Source organism: Salvelinus namaycush, chromosome 37 (assembly GCF_016432855.1).
Source record: "Salvelinus namaycush isolate Seneca chromosome 37, SaNama_1.0, whole genome shotgun sequence".
Classification (NCBI taxonomy): domain Eukaryota; kingdom Metazoa; phylum Chordata; class Actinopteri; order Salmoniformes; family Salmonidae; genus Salvelinus; species Salvelinus namaycush.
Genome location: NC_052343.1, coordinates 10,185,858 through 10,208,083, shown reverse-complemented (window position 1 = coordinate 10,208,083; position 22,226 = coordinate 10,185,858). Strand labels below are relative to the sequence as shown.

The 22,226-nt window shown below is 41.8% G+C and overlaps 2 protein-coding genes across 3 annotated transcripts in view; one reads left to right on the top strand and one right to left on the bottom strand.

Annotated features, from left to right (window-relative positions):
* LOC120031399 (protein Aster-A-like) overlaps positions 1-2,161 on the top strand; it is a 30,582-nt gene extending 28,421 nt beyond the window's left edge. Inside the window, exon 19 of the mRNA XM_038977132.1 lies at positions 1-2,161. This exon is cut by the window's left edge and continues 390 nt beyond it. The gene's annotated coding sequence lies outside the window, so the exon portion shown is untranslated.
* A 2,232-nt stretch (positions 2,162-4,393) lies between these two features.
* The window catches only part of LOC120031400 (sodium channel subunit beta-1-like), a 38,184-nt gene continuing 20,351 nt past the window's right edge, over positions 4,394-22,226 (bottom strand). Inside the window, exons 3-7 of one of the 2 annotated variants that reach the window (XM_038977134.1) lie at positions 16,469-16,635; positions 12,288-12,525; positions 7,162-7,303; positions 6,624-6,695; positions 4,394-6,357 (exon numbers count right to left, since the gene is read on the bottom strand). In XM_038977134.1, coding sequence (XP_038833062.1) covers positions 6,629-6,695; positions 7,162-7,303; positions 12,288-12,525; positions 16,469-16,635 — 614 coding nt within the window. In that variant the 3' untranslated portion in view covers positions 4,394-6,357; positions 6,624-6,628. The remainder of the gene's footprint in view (positions 6,358-6,623; positions 6,696-7,161; positions 7,304-12,287; positions 12,526-16,468; positions 16,636-22,226) is intronic. The other variant, XM_038977135.1, reaches the window with a different exon arrangement.

The window sequence follows — 22,226 nt, the reverse complement described above, 5'->3', positions numbered from 1 at the left end:
CACACCTCAGTCTTGAGTAACCTGCAATGGCAAAGTTCCACCTTCCATAGTCACCACCACCTCTCACGTCCAGACAGTTAGACTGGGAATGTCTTCAGGACTACAGCAATAACATAGCATGGTGAGCCAACCATATCTCCCACAGTCAGGGCTAACGGCTGGCCAGTTTGTATAGTACCATCCGCTCCTCACATGCAACCAACCATGCTGCTCTCCCTGAACCATCTCCCCTGCCTGAGAATCCAAGAGACGTTTTCAAGAAAGACAGACGATCGACTGCATTTCAACATGTGCAGCCCTGCTGCTGCATTTCAAATGGACAGACTCGGGGTCCAAAGCATTTCAAAATGGATTGACTTGGTCCGACTGCATTTCTCAAAATGGGCCAACCTGGATTAACTTTGCGTTTCAAAATGGATGGAAATTGGGAGCTTTCCCAGCCCTGAGAAACAGCTATGGCTCTGTTCCCAGCTGAAGCCAGCCTAGGGGACTTATGTGCCTCGGTGTGAGGGGTCCGCTCAGCTAAGTCCCCCTTGAGCCTCTGGAAATGAGGGACACATGAGGAGAGAGGGACGAGAGAGGGACGAGAGAGGGACGAGAGAAGGACGAGAGAAGGACGAGAGAGGGGAAAGCTCGGATAGATACAGGAGACTTTCTGTAATCCAACTATTTGTCGTTCTTTCTTTCTCTCTCTTTCTCTCCATCCATCTGGGATCAGCAGCTTCCATCTTAAAGGCTTGATCTCTTACAAAAGCAGTCCGTCCTCTGCTAGGGGAGAGTCATTTCAAAACAAGACTACATTTTTTTCATTTTCAGGTGTGAATAATACAAAAAGACTCCTAAATCCTCTACTAGCTCGTTTTCTTTCATTAGCTGTCTTTTTGAGGGTGACTGGGTCGTTTTGAGAATTGAGAGAGCGAATGATGAGTGTGCGCGCCAGACCATTACAGTATTTATTTAACACGACTTTGATTTCGAAAAGTCCTGTCCCGCTCTCAATACGAGTGATTTTTTTTTTCTTTTTCTCTCCTATATGCTCTGTGTTAATACTTCAGCACGGACCAAGAAAGAGCTATAAAGTGAATATTTTATATTTCCTGGTCATAGCAATAATGATATTTGGTGATTATACTACTTTTGAATGTGTAAAAAGTAGTATATCACTAAAGTGTGTTTAGGGCAAAATGAGACAAGCAAGCAAAGATCTGGAGTTGGAGAAGAAGACTGACATGTATTAGAAAGAAGTGTCCTCAACGTCACATCGTCACTGTTACATTTGGTATTATTAAGATTAGTATGATTGAGTTTGTTTTTGTCTGAGACTTTTTGTTGTTGTTTGTTTTCCGCACTTGGTCAACTTCCTAATTGTATTATTGGATGGGACTTGAAGTGTTTCAGGGTTACTGACTGTACTCTGTAGACCAGTCTGCGTTCCAAATAACACCCTATTCCCTTTTATAGTGTGGTGCACTACATAGGAAATGATGTGCCGTTTGGGACGCAGACTCCGTAGACCAGGTTAACAGAGGGATGCAATAAACTAGTGACTTTCTAGTGTGGACTGGACTTAGAAAGGACCAACCAGAAGTCTAGGCCCGGAAAAAGATAAAGGGAAACTATTGCAGTACTGTGTTTGAGTTCAAATTGATGTTATTCCTTTTCATTTTATATCTTTATTTTGTAGTCTATCCTGTTTCTTATTGTTTTTGTTTTTCGAAAGGGCATCTAATTTTCTTTTCTGCACCCCCCCCCCCCCTGATTTCCCCCCCACTGTCTATCATAAACCATCTTCTCTTTTCCTAATTATTTTCCTTTTCAACCTCCCTCCTATTGTCTCGTTCACTCTTCCCCTCTCTCTCTCTTTCCTCGTTGTGCTCCCTACCCCCCTTTCTCCTTCCGTCTCTCGCCTGTGCAAGTGTGTGAGCCTTGCTGTGCACGGCCAAACAGTGAGTGATCAAAGGATTTACTATATTTATTAGGGTCAGGGAGGAGAGGGGGATGGGGGTCGCGGGGAGCAAATGTACTGTAAACGATTTGATTGTACACAATGCCCTGGAGAGAAATGAAAAGCTCTAAAATATGCAACAACTCATCTGAGTTATTTTTTTAAAGTGTGTGTGTCATGTTAACCATTTTCATAAAAAGTTGAACTAAAAACGTATTTAAAAACAGTCGGTGTAATTATGTCATCTTTCTGACTTCCCAGCGTGTCCAAATTCAAGCTGATCTGTTGCTTTGACCTGTTGAGGCAAAGCATTTAATTGATTTTAGATGTCTGCCAATAACAGCGACTTCAGACAAAGTCCATGTAGATCGATACTGTCGATTGACCTACAAACACAGTTGATCTACTGGCCTACATCATTACCAAGGAGCAGGAGACACTGTTGCAATCTATTCATGTCACAGGAATTGATCTGGCCTGCTATCTCTCTATGTTGAAGGGCGGTCATACTGCTTACCATATTAGATAATATATCATAATATCTGTCATTTAGTAGATGCTTTCACCCAAAGCAGCGTAGTCATTCGTTATACCTACGAGTGGTCCCGGGAATCGAACCCACTGTTCCGGCGTTGCAAGCGCCATGCTGTACCAACTGAGCTTCAGAGGACACGTTAGTTAATGGGGAACTTCAAACTTTGTAGTTTTTTTTTTTAAAGGAGACAACTTGAACTCTCCTGTGTTTGTTTGTTAATTTCATACCTTCTCTGTTAATAAAGGGGGGACTGAGAGAAAGGAGATGCGGTGTAGGGCTGGCAGTCGCCAGGATACGTACAATTAACATTTTAGTCATTTAGCAGACGCTCTTATCCAGAGCAACTTAGTGCATTCATCTTAACTTCTCTGCACTACGGATCCCTTTTACGGGATCATTTTCCTAAACAACCGCTGAATTGCAGGGCGCAAAATATTACTAAAAATATTTATAATCATGCAATCACAAGTGAAATATACCAAAACACAGCTTAGCTTGTTGTTAATCCACCTATCGTGTCAGATTTTGAAAATATGCTTTACAGCAAAAGAAATCCAAGCTTTTGTGAGTGTATCAATCAATGCTAGAACAGCTAGCCCCAAATTAGCATGGTCAGAAAAGCAATAAAATGAATCGCTTACCTTTGATAATCTTCGGATGTTTGCACTCACGAGACTCCCAGTTACACAACAAATGTTATTTTTGTTTGATAAATATTAATTTTATAACAAAAAAACGCAATTTGGGTTGCGTGTTATGTTCAGAAAACCAAAGCCACGTTCCGTTCGATGAAAATTCCAAAAAGTATCCGTAATGGTCGTAGAAACATGTCAAATGTTTTTTATAATCAATCCTCAGGTTGTTTTTAACAAACATAATCGATAATATTTCAACCGGACCGTAACCTACTCAATAAGAGAGAAAAAGAAAATGGAGCGCTACCTCTCTCGCGCACAGGAACTAATCAGAGGACACGTGACTAGTTTTGAAAAATCTCGCAAATTTTTCAAAATAAAAGCCTGAAACTATGTCTAAAGCCTGGCCACAGCCTGAGGAAGCCATTGGAAAAGGAATCTGGTTGATACCCCTTTTTAAATGGAAAAAAGACGGGCCAGGAAACACAGATAAAAAAAAAAAAAATCACTTCCGGGTTAGAGTTTCTCAGGTTTTCGCCTGCAGAATCAGTTTTGTTATACTCACAGACAATATTTTGACAGTTTTGGAAACGTTGGAGTGTTTTCTATCCTAATCTGTAAATGTATATGCATATTCTACGATCTGGACCTGAGAAATAGTCCGTTTACCTTGGGAACGTTATTTAAAAAAATAAAAATAATAATCTGACCCTTAGCGTCAAGAGGTTTAAGATAGCTAGGTGGGACAGCCACATATCACAGGCATAGAAAGTTAAAATAATTCCTCAACGTAGCTATCAGTCGAGTCAAAGCTAGAATGGGGGGGAGAACGTATATGTGCAGGGCCCTTAACTGTAAGGCCACCCTCAGGCACTTTGTACATTATATTAAAGTATATTTGGGAATTGTCAATTAAATAAGAGTGGTTTGAAAGGTCATAAGGGAAAGTTTGTGTTTGACCACTGCCGAAGTCGTCCCTGACTCCCAGTGAGCCCGTCAATTATCCTGGAAATGTTACATCACTGTGATATCACCAGTTTCCAGTCAGGTACTCTATCATGAGGTTAGCCACAGCACAGTGACAGCCATGCAACATGTGACTGCATGCCAGAACAACAGGCCATTTCTGTCCCACACTTCAGTAGCCCTATGCGCTTTAGATGATATTATTACACTCTGTCTGTCTATTTCTCTCTGCGCGCGAAAGAGGGTCTTGCTTGTCAGAGACCGAGAAGTTCCCACAAAAATTTCCCACAAATATAAAAATCTGACAAGGTAGAGATTGTTTTGATTTAATAAACCAGACATAAAGCCTACTCCATTATCACATGACAATTGTATTATGGTATAAAGCTGACTGTTTTGGCAAGCAACATTTCCATAGTAATGTGAACTGGATCAGCTCTCTTCAGTCAACATTTTTAATTACAGCAGAAGTAGATTATTCCCTGTTTTAAGCCTGTTGTTTTTTCCAACATATATTCCGCTATTTAATGTTGAAGTTCTGTGAAAGGCGAATAGAAACTCTAACCTGACCAAATCGGTGTCAAGGTTTTTAAAAGGAATTTTGAATAATTCAGAATCTTGAACATTAATTCTACAGAATGATCATTTGTTCAGTTATCATGCGATAACAATCCTATTATTCTTTCACTTTTCTGTACTTCAAATGTAGCAAACCCAGATCCCAATGAAATTATACAAGAAAGTATGCATGCAAGATGGCAGTCCACATTAGGCGGTGTTATGCTGCCCCTGGAGGTATAATTCAGAATTGACTGCCAAATAGGAACGACAGGGATGTCAGTTTTCAATAGCAACTCACTGTATTCTGCTCCATAGGGACTGATTGATATGAGCACTAAGCCAACACTGTATATAGTATAGTTTCTGCTCACATTAGGTATCTTCATTAAATAACTTGTTTTAAACCAGTTTAGCGTCTTGTCTAAACCGTTTCAGGTCTTCGACCAGTCACAGACATTCCTGCTCTAGGCACACTGGACAAATTGTGGTAGTTTCCCACGGCAGTAAAATGGTAGCTAATATCACAAGCCCTTGTTTGTTGTAAATATGGTAAGGAAAATCTAGCAAGTAAAGCATTAATGAAATATGGAGAGAATACAATTATACTGCAATAAATATATGTATAATGTATGGATGTTGCATATTGAGGTTTCCAGTCACAACGGTAGAATGATAGTTTCAACATTTTAAAATGGCACTGCTATAATGTGTATAATACATTGGTGGATAATTATAGCTTTGAGGAATTGACCATGTTAATTACCTTAAATCGTCTGACATAAGCAAATCACCGGTTACGTGAAAATGATTCCATTGCATTGATAAATAGTTAGCTACAGTCCTCTATCTACAGTATGTACAGGCATTCTACCGTCCTATACTAGACACTGGATAGTGAATTTACCCTGATCCTAATGTACTTTTTAAGTTTGAGAGAGTTATCCCTGTCCCAAAAAAAGAGGAAGACTATTGGTAACATTACTAGATCATTAATGCTTTAACCTTTAAAGGGTAGACAGATGTTGTCAAACAGAAATAGTTGCTCTGGATGTGTACAATCCAGTACTCCCAGCTAGTCAACCGTGTGTTAGGCTAATACTCCTCAGGGTACTCATTTCATTAACCTGAATGCATAACAAGGTTTTATTGGAATGCTTTTGAATATACCGGTAGGCTAGTCTGGATCTGCGCATAATAGCCATTGAAGGTCTGATCAAGACCGGCTACTGAAGCCATTGTGTCAGATTGCAGTTGAGTTCTGACCTCTAATTGCTTTGATACAAGCACACTTTAGAATCCTGAAATTTACCATAAGAAACATATTAATGCCCATGGTTAGGATGTATCACTACACATGCAGCTATTCTTAATGTACAATACCAACTTAATATAATGTAGGAGTATTATAATGAAGATTTGGATTGCATAATTAACCATACGTACTGTATATACAACTCTCTTTGATATTATAGTACTGCTAGATGGTACACTCTACTGTGTTTAAATGCAAATATACAGCATATGTCCTTTTTTTCATTGGCTGTTTCACTTCTCATCCATCTGTTCTCTGGACAAGCCTCTTGGCTGCTTGTCCTCCTGGATGGGGTAATGAGATGGTGTCACAATGAGATGGTGTCATAATGGAAGAAGGGGTGAAGTGGAGAAGTGTTGAAGGGCTATCGAGAGCTATTCATCGTTTGGAGCCATTTTTTAACCTGAAATGAAAACAAAACTTGTAAGAAAACATAGATGCCATGAATCCACTATTCTTTTGTGACCACCTTAAAGGGGACGTTTTATTTTAGGGGGAGAAACCATCTAATATCAAGTTGTAAAATCCTGAACTTCCCCTTTAAAATGTAGGTGATTTGGTTCTGGGTGCTGATATGAGTTCCCATCAGTGACAGAACAAGAGTAAAGGAAAGAACAGACAATGAACGGCCAAGAGTCCAGTTCTGGATTAGTAGTAGGGGAAACCTACCAGTGCTATTCGGTTACTGCCACCATTGCACAATTCTCTTTACTCTCTGAAGCTATAGCTAAGTACTCCGCCCTGTGAGAGAGAGAGGTGAGGAATAAGAGAGGGGGGGCAGAGAGGAAGTTAGAAAGAGTACGGAGAGAGGCAGTTAGAAAGAGTACGGAGAGAGGCAGTTAGAAAGAGTACGGAGAGAGGCAGTTAGAAAGAGTACGGAGAGAGGCAGTTAGAAAGAGTACGGAGAGAGGCAGTTAGAAAGAGTACGGAGAGAGGCAGTTAGAAAGAGTACGGAGAGAGGCAGTTAGAAAGAGTACGGAGAGAGGCAGTTAGAAAGAGTACGGAGAGAGGCAGTTAGAAAGAGTACGGAGAGAGGCAGTTAGAAAGAGTACGGAGAGAGGCAGTTAGAAAGTAACAGTTTTAGCTAGGTAATTACATAGCAAGAAAATATTTTCAGAGGAAGATTGAGGAAAAAGTGTTTAAGTGTGTGCTCTTGTGCGTGTGTCTGCGATGAATTGGACCGGTGTGTGTGTTTGTGTCTACTCACGCGCTCTCTCTCAATGCTTCCTCGCCTTGCACTGATATCTTCCTGTAGCAGTAAATCATCTCCACCACCAGCCATACCTGCAGCCCAACGATGGTGACATACATCATCACCTCGGACAAGATGGACGCTATCCCCCTGGTCACTAGAGAGAGGAGTGGTTAAGAAGGAGACCGCCTTGGGCTTAGTTAATTAATAAGAAGCTATTTCAATGAAAATATACAGGTTTCTGAATTTCTGATGCCTCATAAAACATGAACCAATTATCCCCAGACATCCACAAGGGGTCAGTGTTTCACTGGAAATGGCCCAGTTTTTCAAGTTCAACATTAATCTCAACTAAAACTGTTGGAATGACCTCAAGTAGTGGGTGAGCTGACTAAGCTTGCTGCTAAACCCAACGTTCTAGAGACACTGCATCGACCGTTGTGGGAGCTTTTAAAATATTATTTAGGATTATGAAAGCAATTTAGCTCTTGGGAGTCTGACCGCTCCTCTCTTGAGAAAAATCCTTCATCCGAATGCAGGTCCGTTAAAGCAGTACAGTAGGTCTCTATGTATTCATACCCCTTGACTTATTCCACATTTTGTTGTGTTACAGCGTGAATTCAAATTAGGATTACATTTTTTGACACAATACACAATTTTTTGAGCCATTGACACAATACACCATAATGACAAAGTGAAAACTTGTTTCTAGAAATGTTTGGAAATTTATTGAAAATTAAATACAGAAATAGCTAATTTACATGTACATATGTATTCACACCCCTGAGTCAATACACCTTTGGCAGTGGTTACTGCTGTGAGTCTTTCTGGGGAAGTCTATAAGAGCTTTGCACACCTGGATTGTACAATCATTTCCCATTTAATATTTTTTTAAATCTTCGAGCTCTGTCAAATTGGTTGTTGATCATTGCTAGACAGCTATTTTCAAGTCTTGCCATAGATTTTCAAGCCGATTTTAAGTCAAAAATGTAACTAATCCACACAGGAATATTCAATGACGTCTTGGTAAGCAACTCCAGTATATATTTGGCCTTGTGTTTTAGGTTATTGTCCTGCTGAAAAGTGAATTCTGTTGGAAAGCAGACTGAACCAGGTTTTCCTCCAGGATTTTGCCTGTGCTTAGCTCTATTATGTTTATCCTAAAAACTTGCTAGTCCTTGCCGGGGATAATCATACCCGTGACATGATGCAGCCACCACTATGCTTGAAAATATGAATAGTGGTACTCAGTGATGTGTTGTGTTGGATTTGCCCCAAACATAATTGTATTCAGGACATAAAGTTCATTCCTTTGCCACATTTTTTTGCAGTTTTACTTTAGTGCCTTATCGCAAACAGGATGCATGTTTTGGAATATTTGTTATACTGTACAGGCTTCCTTCTTTTCACTCTGACATTTAGGTAAGTATTGTAAAGTAACTGCAATGTTGTTGATCAAACCTCAGTTTTTTCCTATCACAGCCTACAAACTCTGTAACTGTTTTAAAGTCACTATTGGCATGGTGAAATCCCTGAGCGGTTTCCTTCCTCTCTGGCAACTGAGTTAGGAAGGACGCCTGTATCTTTGTAGTGACTGGGATACACCATCCAAGTTGTAATTAATAACTTCACCATGCTCAGAGATATTCAATGTCTGCTTTTTTCCCCTTCAATAGGTGCCCTTCTTTGAAAGGCATTGGAAAACCACCCTGGTCTTTGTGGTTGAATCTGTGTGTGAAATTCACTGCTCAACTGAGGAACCTTACAATTATCTGTATGTGGCATACGGATATGTGGTAGTTATTAAAAAATCATGTCACTCTTGCTGCGGGTGATTCCTTGATCCACCTCTACGCAGACGACACCATTCTGTATACATCTGGCCTTTCTTTGGACACTGTGTTAACAAACCTACAAACGAGCTTCAATGCCATACAACACTCCTTCCGTGGCCTCCAACTGCTCTTAAACACTAGTAAAACTAAATGCATGCTCTTCAACCGATCGCTGCCCGCACCCGCCCGCCCGACTAGCATCACTACTCTGGACGGTTCTGACTTAGAATATGTGGACAACTACAAATACCTAGGTGTCTGGCTAGACTGTAAACTCTCCTTCCAGACTCATATTAAGCATCTCCAATACAAAATGTAATCTAGAATCGGCTTCCTATTTCGCAACAAAGCCTCCTTCACTCATGCTGCCAAACATGCCCTCATAAAACTGACTATCCTGCCGATCCTTGACTTCGGCGATGTCATTTACAAAATAGCCTCCAACACTCTACTCAGCAAACTGGATGCAGTCTATCACAGTGCCATCCGTTTTGTCACCAAAGCCCCATTTACCACCCACCACTGCGACCTTCATGCTCTCGTTGGCTGGCCCTCGCTATGATATATGTCGCCAGACCCACTGGCTCCAGGTCATCTATAAGTCTTTGCTAGGTAAAGCCCCGCATTATCTCAGCTCACTGGTCACCATAGCAGCACCCACCCGTAGCACGCGCTCCAGCAAGTATATCTCACTGGTCATCCCCAAAGCCAACACCCACTTTGGCCGCCTTTCCTTCCAGTTCTCTGCTGCCACTGACTGGAAAGAATTGCAAGTATAGATTTTTCTATTGTGTTATTGACTGTACTTTTGTTAATCCCATGTGTAACTCTGTGTTGTTTTTTGTCACTTTGCTTTGTCTTGGCCAGGTCGCAGTTGTGAATGAGAACTTGTTCTCAACTGGCCTACCTGGTTAAATAAAGGTGAAATAAATAAAAAATGTTAAACACTATTTTTGCACACAGAGTCCATGAAATGTATTACGTGACTTGTTTAGGCTTAATGATTCAAAACATTTTAGCTTTTCATTTTTTAAATGTATTTGTAGAATTTAAAAAAAAACATGATTCCATTTTGACATTATGGGGTATTGTGTGTAGGCCAGTGACTTATTATAGTGATATATTTTAAATAACACAACAAAATGTGGAAAAATTCAAGGGGTGTGAATACATTCTGAAGGCACTGTATCAATGTACAGTCATGGCCAAAAGTTTTGAGAATGACACCAATATTAGTTTCCACAAAGTTTGCTGCTTCAGTGTCTTTAGATATTTTTGTCAGATGTTACTATGGAATAGTGAAGTATAATTACAAGCATTTCATAAGTGTCAAAGGCTTTTATTGACAATTACATGAAGTTGAATCAAAGAGTCAATATTTGCAGTGTTGACCCTTCTTGTTCAAGACCTCTGCAATCCGCCCTGGCATGCTGTCAATTAATTTCTGGGCCACATCCTGACTGATGGCAGCCCATTCTTGCATAATCAATGCTTGGAGTTTGTCAGAATTTGTGGGGTTTTGTTTGTCCACCCGCCTCTTGAGGATTGACCACAAGTTCTCAATGGGATTAAGGTCTGGGGAGTTTCCTGGCCATGTTCCCCGAGCCAGTTAGTTATCACTTTTGCCTTATGGCAAGGTGCTCCATCATGCTGGAAAAGTTCTTCACCGAACTGAGGTTCCTCACCGAACTGTTCCTGGATGGTTGGGAGAAATTGCTCTCAGAGGATGTGTTGGTACCATTCTTTATTCATGGCTGTGTTCTTAGGCAAAATTGTGAGTGAGCCCACTCCCTTGGCTGAGAAGCAACCCCACACATGAATGGTCTCAGGATGCTTTACTGTTGGCATGACACAGGTCTGATGGTAGCGCTCACCTTGTCTTCTCCGGACAAACTTTTTTCCGGATCCCCCAAACAATCGGAAAGGGGATTCATCAGAGAAAATGACTTTACCCCAGTCCTCAGCAGTCCAATCCCTGTACCTTTTGCAGAATATCAGTCTGTCGCTGATGTTTTTCATGGAGAGAAGTGGCTTCTACTGGTGGTGCCCCGATCCCGCAGCTGAATCAACTTTAGGAGATGGTCCTTGCGCTTGCTGGACTTTCTTGGGCGCCCTGAAGCCTTCTTCACAGCAATTGAACCGCTCTCCTTGAAGTTCTTGATGATCCGATAAATGGTTGATTTAGGTGCAATCTTACTGGCAGCAATATCCTTGCCTGTGAAGCCCTTTTTGTGCAAAGCAATGATGACGGCACGTGTTTCCTTGCAGGTAACCATGGTCGACAGAGGAAGAACAATGATTCCAAGCACCACCCTCCTTTTGAAGCTTCCAGTCTGTTATCCGAACTCAATCAGCATAACAGAGTGATCTCCAGCCTTGTCCTCGTCAACACTCACACCTGTGTTAACGAGAGAATCACTGACATGTCAGCTGGTCCTTTGTGGCGGGGCTGAAATGCAGTGGAAATGTTTTTTGGGATTCAGTTCATTTGCAATTCATCTGATCACTCTTCATAACATTTTGGAGTATATGCAAATTGCCATCATACAAACTGAGGCAGCAGATTTTGTGAAAATGAATGTGTCATTCTCAACTTTTGGCCACGACTGTATATCTCTACTGTGTGTCTTTTTTGATACAGTATCTACTTAATGGTCAGCTGTCATTGACAGTGATTTGTTGGATAATCATTGGCATGGCTGTGGCTGTGGCTGAGCCTTTGGATTGGGAGATATGAGACTTAATGACAGCTGTGGCCGCTTCTGTGACAGGGCTACTACTACTTACCATCCATCAACAGCTGTGTAAATAATGAGATGTATGACTGTTTCCTGTTCGTCCCTTTATCATATGTCCTTGATTTTGATATCAATGCTTACATTTTGGAACATGGTCCAACCTACCATCTGACCCTAAATCAAAATCGTATAACTCATGCACCTTGTTCATCATCCGCTTGGACAATATTGCCACTTTTGTCAATTCAGGCATGGACATTGAGTGTCGGTCAACTCCTGCCCTCTCTTCCCTTCCTTCCCTCCCTCTACCCCGCTACCCCACCACCCTCTCTCCCCTCCAACTCATCCCCCTCCATATACAGGGTGTAAGTAAGCCTATGTCATGGCACTAATTTCACGAGGGTGATCTTAGTGTACTATTTCCCTCTCTCCCCTCCTCTCTCCCTCTCCCCTATCCCCAGATGAGGGTGTGTGTCTACTATACTGTTTGTGTGTGTGTTCATTTGCATGTGCTCGTTTGTGTCTAGACCTAAGCCTAACCCTGTGAACCCTAAACCCAACGCCTCACGTCTTGGCACCACGTTGAGGTGGACGATCTTGGTGGTGTCGTTGTGGAACTTGAAGGAGGTGAAGATGAGGGTGCGGTTGAAGATGCAGCGGTAGGTGCCCGTGTCGTTCCACGTCACGTTCAGGATGTAGATGGAGCCGTCCTGCAGGTCCTTGGTCTTCTTGCTGCCGTTCCAGTCCAGACGCTCGTAGAAGCGCTCGTCCGGGATGTCGCTCATTAGATCCTTGTAGCTGTAGATCTATTGGAGAACACAATGGGGGGGAAGTGAGACATACGAGCTTGCAATCCAAACTAATATGCTGTTTCCCCGTTAATTGGAGCCTATCAGTTTGGATTGGCTTTGTGGTTAGAGCGTATGCCCTGAGATTGGAAGGTAGGCCGTTTGAACCTTGGTCATGTCATACCGAAGACTGTTAATTAAAGAGATGTATTGGGGGAAAGGCCTTACGATAGACTAGCATCCTGTCCAGGGGTGTACATCGAGGATCCTGCTATTCTGGCTTGGACAAGATTATTTAGTTTCGATTCTAGGTTATATGAGACAGGGTTTGGTGAGCCAACACACTCATCCTGGGCAGATCATATTAGGATTTTTACATTACTGGATGAAATCTGTGCAGCACTTTAATCAAAGCACCAATGTTCTGCATCAAGAAGGGCTCATATCTCTGGACTAACAAGGGCTCATATCTCTGGACTAAGTGCTCAATCAGGTACTTTGGTTCTGTTATGGTTTGATTATGTAGTGATTTCAAAAAAAGATTAAGTAATTTCTAAAGCAGTTTGGTTGGTACAGTATAAGCAGTGGTGGAAGAAGTACCCAATTGTCACACTTGAGTAAAAGTAAAGATACCTTAAGAGAAAATAACTCAAAGTGAAAGTCACCCAGTAAAATCCTACTTGAGAGTAAAAGTCTGAAAGTATTTGCTTTTAAATATACTTAAGTATCAAAAGTAAATGTAATTGCTAAAATATACTTAAGTATTAAAAGTAAATGTATACATCATTTCAAATTCCTTACATGAAACAAACCAGACTCCACCATTTTCTTGTTTTATTAAAATGTACGGATAGCCAGGGGCACGCTCCAACCCTCATACATAATTTACAAACGAAGCATGTGTTTGGTGAGTCTGCCAGATCAGAGGCAGTAGGGATGGCCAGGGATGTTCTCTTGATAAGTGTGTGAATTAGACCATTTCCCTGTCTTGCTAAGCATTCAAAATATAACGAGTAATTTTAGGTGTCAGGGAAAACGTATGGAGTAAAAAAAAACGCCCAAGTATTTTTACTTAAGTAATTTACATCAACGAGTATAAGTATCATGTGCAGTGTTTTTCCTGGTCCAGCATGGACTGTCTATAACAGGGATTCTTATTTTTACAGTAAAACTATATAATAATAATAATATATGTAATTTAGTGTATACGTTTTAATCCAAAGCGATTTGTAGTAGACTATGCATACATTTTAGAATATGTGACCCCAGCAGGAATCGAACAACAACCCTGAGGTTACTAGTGCCACACTCTTACCAAATGAGCCACACAAGACCACCTACAGTAACAGGGGAAGTGACTGGTCTACTGGCCTAAAGGTCTTCTGACTCTGCCCCTTGATCCCTATGAAACAACAGGCTGAATAGCATGGTCAGAGGTCTAACCCGTGTGTTATGATTTTTATGAATAATGACTAAATGATGTATACATTTAACATAGAACTATAACTAACAAAAATCTTACCTGTCACTGTATGATTGTATGACATTTATTAGAATCATAAATCTAAATCCGATGTGTGTAGTTTTAGTCAGAATTAGAACAAGGACTTTTTGTTCTTTTTTAGTATGTAAGCAGGGTGCAAATGTGAAACAAATGATAAGAGGAGCTATCGACCGACAAGCTGTACTACTGTGTTCCTTACAGGACATTCTGTCCCCACCCAGGGAGGGGAGAAACCTTGGGCTTGTAGTAGATTGTATAACAGGTGGCAGGCAATGTATGAGAAGGAGAAGACTTGTGAACTATATTGTCATTGTCTTAGAGGAGGAGGGACAGTTATGACGAAATGAGAGGTATATAAACCAATGTACATGTAAGGATGGGCAGAGCTTTCGTAAATAAACATGCTGACTATGGTAGACTGGCCTCTGTCTGTTTCATTTTAATAAGAACCTTACAAATTCTTAGTAACAGACAGAGTATTTTAATTGAAGTTCAGTTTATGAACATTGAGAACAAAATTCTTTTGACACCGTGTCACTCTGCTCTTGACCCCCAGCCCTGACCTCTCCTTGGGGTTCTGTTTCACGAGATCAATCTTAGCTTTCTTTTCTTGGAAGTTACTGGATGGAATACGAGGCCCCTACTAGGGGCTAGTGATGCATAATAGTTTAGGGTCTTTATTGTTTTTGAGTATATGCTTTCAGCATTATGCTCAGCATGTTGTAGTAACTGAGGGCTGAATCCTAACTTGTATGGATATGTACACACAATAACTCATGTAAATCATGCATTGCTATCAATAAGAGATTGTTTAAGTTATGCACACTGGTCTAAAATGGATTCACCCCTTAACATCCAAACTTTTGTTTCACAGTTTCCAAATATTGTAGTGTCAAACCAGGCAACTGGCTGCGGCCACTCCCAGCATGAGCCCTTGTTGAGGCTGTATTAGTCAGGGCCTGCCTGCACCACTTCCTGATGCATTAGCTGTTTAGAAACAAACAGAGCTAATGGGATCTCTCTCCTCATGTATGCTGTTATGTGATGGAGGGATTTAATAGCTAATGGCTGCCCTGTATTGATGTTGGAATAGACTCCTTCCTTTTAGGGAAAGTTGTGTATGTTTACATCTGACACTGAGGAAAAGAGCCCGTCATGATAAATGCATGGCTGTGATGCTCTTTCTCATGATAAATGATAGCTCCCATTTCACTGGAGAAGAGACTACTTGTTTTGCTGACATAGAAATTGCCTATGAAATGTAACCATGCTTGTTTTGATTGATGTGTTTTGTCTTTTTACTGAATGAGTTAAAATGATCTACCTTGATGTGTCTCCATTGTACAGCACACCCATTGGTGTGATGACTTGGTAGTCATTGTGTTCAGTGGGGCTCTAACGTTCATGAATTGCTTATGAAACCTTGTTTCGTAATCTAAATGGAAACTAAATGTCAATGAATGTGTATTGGAGGCGAAGTCAGGTGCAGGAGAGCAGAGTGAATTGAACAGGTGCACTCTTTATTCCGGTAAACTTGCAAAAAAGCACAAAACAACGTGCCCAAAACACGGAACATAGACAAATGTCTGGCGCGTAACAAAATTCCCAATATACAAAGTACACGTAACACAAACAAAATTCCCAATATACAAAGTACACGTAACACAAACAATCTTCCACAAAGACATGATGGGGAACAGAGGAATACATACATGTAGATTGATTGGGGAATGAAAACCAGGTGTGCAGGGAACAAGACAAAACAAATGGATACATGAAAAATGGAGCGGCGATGGCTAGAATGCAGGTGACGTCGACCACCGAACGCCGCCCGAACAAGGAGAGGACCTGACTTTGGCGGAAGTCGTGACACTAAAAGGCCTGCCTTTGTTGCTGAAACAACAGACAAGTCAACCTGCTTAGCTACCTCATTGACTCTCCGTGGGCTCAGAATGAGTGGGGATACTTTTTAAACTCTGCTGGGAGGGATCATTTATTGTGCACTTGCACACTGTCATGGATTTAACAGCGGTGGAAACTCCCGCTAGCCAATGTTAACACTAATCCAATCCTTTGAATCCATGTCGGTGAGTGCGCAAGTGCACAGTTTCATAATTTATTTATTATATTTCTATAGCGGTTTTCATAATCTCAAAGCGCGTCAAAAGCAAAAAACAAACAAGCAATACATCATGAGTAGCCTTTAGTTTAGGGGAAATGCGGAGAATCTAAGGTGTCTCTCAACAATATGTATGTCCCCCTGAAGTGTGCACTCATCCACTACTTCCCACAGATCTAAAAGCACTGCAGTCATGGGCTAGTGGGAGTACCATATTTATTCTACCAGTCATTTCCTTTTAAATCAGTGACGGAAGGTGAACAGGTGCACATTTTGCGAGGAGGAGAGATAATTGGGATATATCCCGCTACTGTCCCTATGGATCCGTGTCTACTCACTGTTGTGAACTCGCTCTCCCCTTTGGGCATAAAGGACCATTCAACAGTGGCCTCGGCGGGCACCTCGCCCCTCATTTTACAGGAGATACAGCCCAGCTTAAAGCCTTCGTTGACCACTGCGTCAGTGTCAGAGTCCACCTCCACACATGCTCCATGGCATAGAGACGCTGAGGAGAGAGAAAGTACAACAAACATACAGTTAGCCATGGATATTTGGTGCTAGCCATGGATATTTGGCTTTACAGCCCACTGGGCACATTGGGTGAATCAACGTTGTTGACCCAATGTGGAATAGACATTGAATTGGCGTCCGTGCCCAGTGAGAGTACACTCCTCTTTTACAGTGGTCACATCCGTGCAGCACGATAATTTGATCACTATAAACGGTTGGTCAATATAACCACGTTCACTAAAAATGGAGTGCAGTGTACGAGTAAATCTGAAGTAGGCCTGAGAGCCATCATGGGTGAGGATCCTTGTTCATTGATCCATGGCTTGAGAACAGGCTGACACAAGGCCAACGCTCTAGTGATATTGTCTCAATACGTTGCAGGCAAACTGTCTCCTAATGCTTGTCAATTGAATTGGCAGATAATATGATAATGATATGGTAATGATATAATTAAGAGTTTTTGTTTTGCGTGCTTGCTCCTATCGCTCATAGCATGCGTGTCTTTTTTTCAATATCAGAGCATAAATTCTTGCATTTTTATTTATTTCCACTCATAATTTCGATATAGGTTTTGTTGTCGTTTTGGTCAATTCTGTTTTTTTTCTTCATATTCATATAGTCTATTGACGAATTAGCCAAACAAGCTACAATGGCTGAGGGTGACCTGGATGTAGAAATTGAGGGGAAATAAACAGATTGCAGTGAGCGACGCTAGTCTCCTTGCAGCCTGTCTGCGAGGTATATATAAGTAAGCTACTTGCATATATAGACGCATAAGTCAATATATGCCATCGTGTCACATACTATACATCGGCCGAGAGCAACACACCTGGAACTGCAAGTGTTTCTTTCTCACACTGCACCCTGCAGTTTCCACAAAGGCATCTGCACCTGCATCGCTCTCAACCAATGATCTCGTGCTATTTTCGGCTTTGACCTCTGGCGATGCTTTTTGTTAAACCGTAATGAGATGAGGGGACAGGATACACATTGCACAGGCTGTCAGATGAAAAGGGACTTGAAAATTAACCAACACATAGTTTGGTTGAATTTCATAGTCACCATTCATAATATACTACAGTACCTGATATGCACCAACGTGAGAACTCTCTGAAAGAAATATTGCAACACTGAATTGAGAGAGAGAGAGAGAGAGAGGAATACTGCAGAGAAAGAGGAAGAAACAGAGGGAGGGTTTGAGGGAAGGAAAGAGGGAGGGAGGAAAGAGAGAGAGAGAGTTAACAGCCATTTCTAAGAGAGGCAGAGGAGGGGACAGGCGTAATGCCTGCTGATTCACTGCAGAGAGAGGGGGAGGAGGAGAGAAAGTTAACATCACAACAGTTTCATCACATCAGCTACTTCCACGGGGGGGGGGGGGGCAGCCCATGTAGACAGACGCGTAGAAAGGGGACTGGGATGGCTAGTTTTGACTGCTCAGAAAGGAAAAGACCTGGAAAGAACACAGACATGAGGACCCATAACACTGTCACATTTCACACTACCACCATATCATCCAGCAAATGAGAGAGTCGGAAGGGGTTTGGGGGAGGTCACAAGACAGGAGATAATGCTGACGCACCATTGCTACAAGACAGCAAAGGAGGGAGAGGGAGAGTGGTGAAAACTGACAGTGTAATTATAGAGTACACAAACGGTGGCAGGCCGTTGTTTGAAGAGGTGTGAAGAGAAGAGAGGAGAGGAGAGAAGAGAGGCACAGTGGGGAGGAGTGGATGCTGCTGCCGGCTGTTCATAGTAGAGACAGCGAGAGGAGAGGGCAGGAGAGGAACAGAACATGCAGAGTGGGTAAACTCATCCAAACAAAGTGCAGACTCCGTGACCTACAGTTGAAGTCGGAAGTTTACATACACCTTTGCCAAATACATTTAAACTCAGTTTTTCACAATTCCTGACATTTAATCCTAGTAAAAATTGTCTAAGGTCAGTTACGATCACCACTTTATTTTAAGAATGTGAAATGTCAGAATAATAGTAGAGAGTGATTTATTTCAGCTTTTATTTCTTTCATCACAATCCCAGTGTGTCAGAAGTTTACATACACTCAATTAGTATTTGGTAGCATTGCCTTTAAATTGTTTAACTTGGGTTAAACGTTTTGGGTAGCCTTCCACAAGCTTCCCACAATAAGTTGGGTGAATTGTCCCATTCCTCCTGACAGAGCTGATGTAAGTCAGGTTGGTAGGCCTCCTTGCTCGCACACGCTTTTTCAGTTCTGCCCACAAATGTTTTATAGGCTTGAGGTCAGGGCTTTGTGATGGCCACTCCAATACCTTGACTTTGTTGTCCTTCAGCCATTTTGCCACAACTTTGGAAGTATGCTTGGGGTCATTGTCCATTTGGACAACTCATGTCTTGAGATGTTGCTTCAATATATCCACATAATTTCCCCTCCTCATGATGCCATCTATTTTGTGAAGTGGACCAGTCCCTCCTGCAGCAAAGCACCCCCACAACATGATGCTGCCACCCCTGGGCTTCACAGTTGGGATGGTGTTCTTCGGCTTGCAAGCCTCCCCCTTTTTCCTCCAAACATAACAATGGTCATTATGGCCAAACAGTTCTATTTTTGTTTCATCAGACCAGAGGACATTTCTCCAAAAAGTACAATCTTTGTCCTCATGTGCAGTTGCAAACCGTAGTCTGTCTTTTTTATGGCGGTTTTGGAGCAGTGGCTTCTTCCTTGCTGAGCGGCCTTTCAGGTTATGTCGATATAGGACTCATTTTACTGTGGATATAGATACTTTTGTACCTGTTTCCTCCAGCATCTTCACAAGGTACTTTGCTGTTGTTCTGGGATTGATTTGCACTTTTTGCACCAAAGTACGTTCATCTCTAGGAGACAGAACACGTCTCCTTCCTGAGCGGTATGATGGCTGCGTGGTCCCATGGTGTTATACTTGCGTACTATTGTTTGTACAGATGAACGTGATTCATTTGATTTCATTTGATTTTCCCATGATGTCAAGCAAAGAGGCACTGAGTTTGAAGGTAAACCTTGAAATACATCCACAGATACACCTCCAGTTGACTCAAATGATGCCTATTAGCCTATCAGAAGCTTCTAAAGCCATGACATCGTTTTCTGGAATTTTCCTCTGTTTAAAGGCACAGTCAATTTAGTGTATGTAAACTTCTGACCCACTGGAATTGTGAGTTATAAGTGAAATAATCTGTCTGTAACAATTGTTGGAAAAATTACTTGTGTCATGCACAAAGTGATGTCCTAACCGACTTGCCAAAACTATAGTTTGTTAACAAGAAATTTGTGGAGTGGTTGAAAAACACGTTTTAATGACTCCAACCTAAGTGTATGTAAACTTACGACTTCAACTGTATCATCAACCTTCTGCAAACTCATTTCCGGTAATGTGACAGACACAGAGCACAATATCCAAATCCGTTGCGTAATCTGTTGACGGTTGGGCAGAGATTTGCCTTATGCAACTAATATTCCAGAAACTGCAGATTAGATTAGGAGAGGAGCCAGTGCGGGGCGATTAGCCGTTGATATCAATTTACTGAATGCCCTCAGTCTGAATGCAACAATACAAAATGGTGAGTTATAGTTCCTGAAAAGGCTGTCTGTCTGTCAGTCCCTACAGATTGATGTTGATGAGTCAACTGTTAGGAACGGAAGGGATTACAAGAGGATGGATGGAGGTCATTCTCTGAGCCAGAGAGGAGATAGAAGGAAAAAGCAGAGAGAACATACAAAAGAGAGTGATTTACAGTAGAGTGAAGGAGGGAGAGAGAGAAATAGAGAGAATGAAAGAGGGATCTATAGAGCGAAGGAAAGAGGGAGAGAGACAGAAGGGAAGCAGATCACGTCAGTTTCCATGACAAGGTTACCACCCATTTACAGTGGCGACACACCCTCGACCTGGGGAAATAGCACACATCCATGACATGTCCCAAGAAAGGAACTTTCCATAGGAACAAACACATGTAATGTACTGTTTGTTGCATTCTTTTTCTCAGAGAAAATGACACATCTAGACCGACATCGCTGGCAGCTAGTGAAGTGACTGCATTTGAGGATGCATGAAGAATTCTTTGATCTGTGTTGAAAATGGCCTATTGACACTCCCCTAGGCTTTTTCTATCTTTGAATTAGAATCTCCAGGGAAGGTGTTGTGTCCATAGTACTGTACATTGAAGTGTGGTCTGGGGACTTATATCAGTTCAGGGAAAGAGAGCATGTCACATGCCCTAAAAGACACATCTATAGAAACACCGTCCTGCCTTTAAATGCTCAAAAGGCAGCATCATGTCGATTGGGACACAGCCTACAGTGTTTGTTGTCTAATATCTATCTAGTAGGGCCATTTATCCAACTTCGAAACAGACTAAAGTATATTGATGAACTAAATGCTCTCCCGTAAATCACTACCTCCCTGCTTAATGGATACCAAACCTACTAGTGATCAGTTATCCTTGTCTGCCCTTGCTCAACTCCATATCTCTCTCGTGCTGCCTATCTCACTCTGTCTCTGTCACGCACGCACGCACACACACACGCACGCACGCACGCACCCACCCACGCACTCTCAGATGTAATCTGAGTGAGAAGGCATTGTCGTGAGACACCGATCAGGAAATCACTTTGGAGCACTATCCTCCCCTCTCCCTGTCTCCAATACTCTGGCTGTGCGTGTGTGTGTGTGGAGGTTTTTGTGTGTGTGAACTGCTTCAACCTGAGGCTGAACTGCTTTGACTCATGGGCAGACACAGAGAGAGAGGGAAAGAGGGAGAGAAGCCGCCATGTACCCGCTAACGGAGGACCCCGCATCAGTGGTGCCTGCCTGTCTAGACTGACAAGGAACAGAGCGCCAAGAATAGAGGCTCTATGACCAACAGTCAGTTTATCTATCAAATGTATGGCTACCACTGCAGATGACCCTGGGCATGTTAGTGTGTTTGTCTTGTTACATCAGTAGACTTTAAACCAGTATATTTCAGTCCACATGAACAATAAAAGACCAACTATGCATACTTTTCTTACATTTTTATGTATAACTTCTTTAATATTTTTTTAGAGTACTGTTTAATCAGTGAGTACATTACAGGTACAAACTCTAGGCCATTATACTAGCTACAGTCAAGTAAAACATACTTAAGAACCTGCAGAGCACATGAAGTGTGTGTGCGTACGTGCGTGTAATTAGAACATTTAGTCATGGTCCAGATTACCAGATTAAACGGATAGATTACACCTTCCATCAAATTTACAGATTTGAATAATAGATTTTATTTTGAGGCTATTCTGAACACCTAGGAGAAGCTTGAACCAGATCACAACTGCAAGAATATGAATGTTCTTATCAGTGCAATGGCTGCTGCATTTCCATTTACAGTCTTCCTTCCCCAGATGTTAGCACACACAATTTGAGTCCATCAATCAGGAAAGCCTTTGGGAGGGGTATTTGAAATGGGCAAGTGAAGAAATTACATTGATCTTAGTTGAAGCTATGAACTATTGAGTTGATCTCATCTCCAAAGTGCTTGAGATGTTTGGAGAGGCTTGCCACTTCCAGTATTCCATTAACCATTAACCTCATCCTCTAGCAA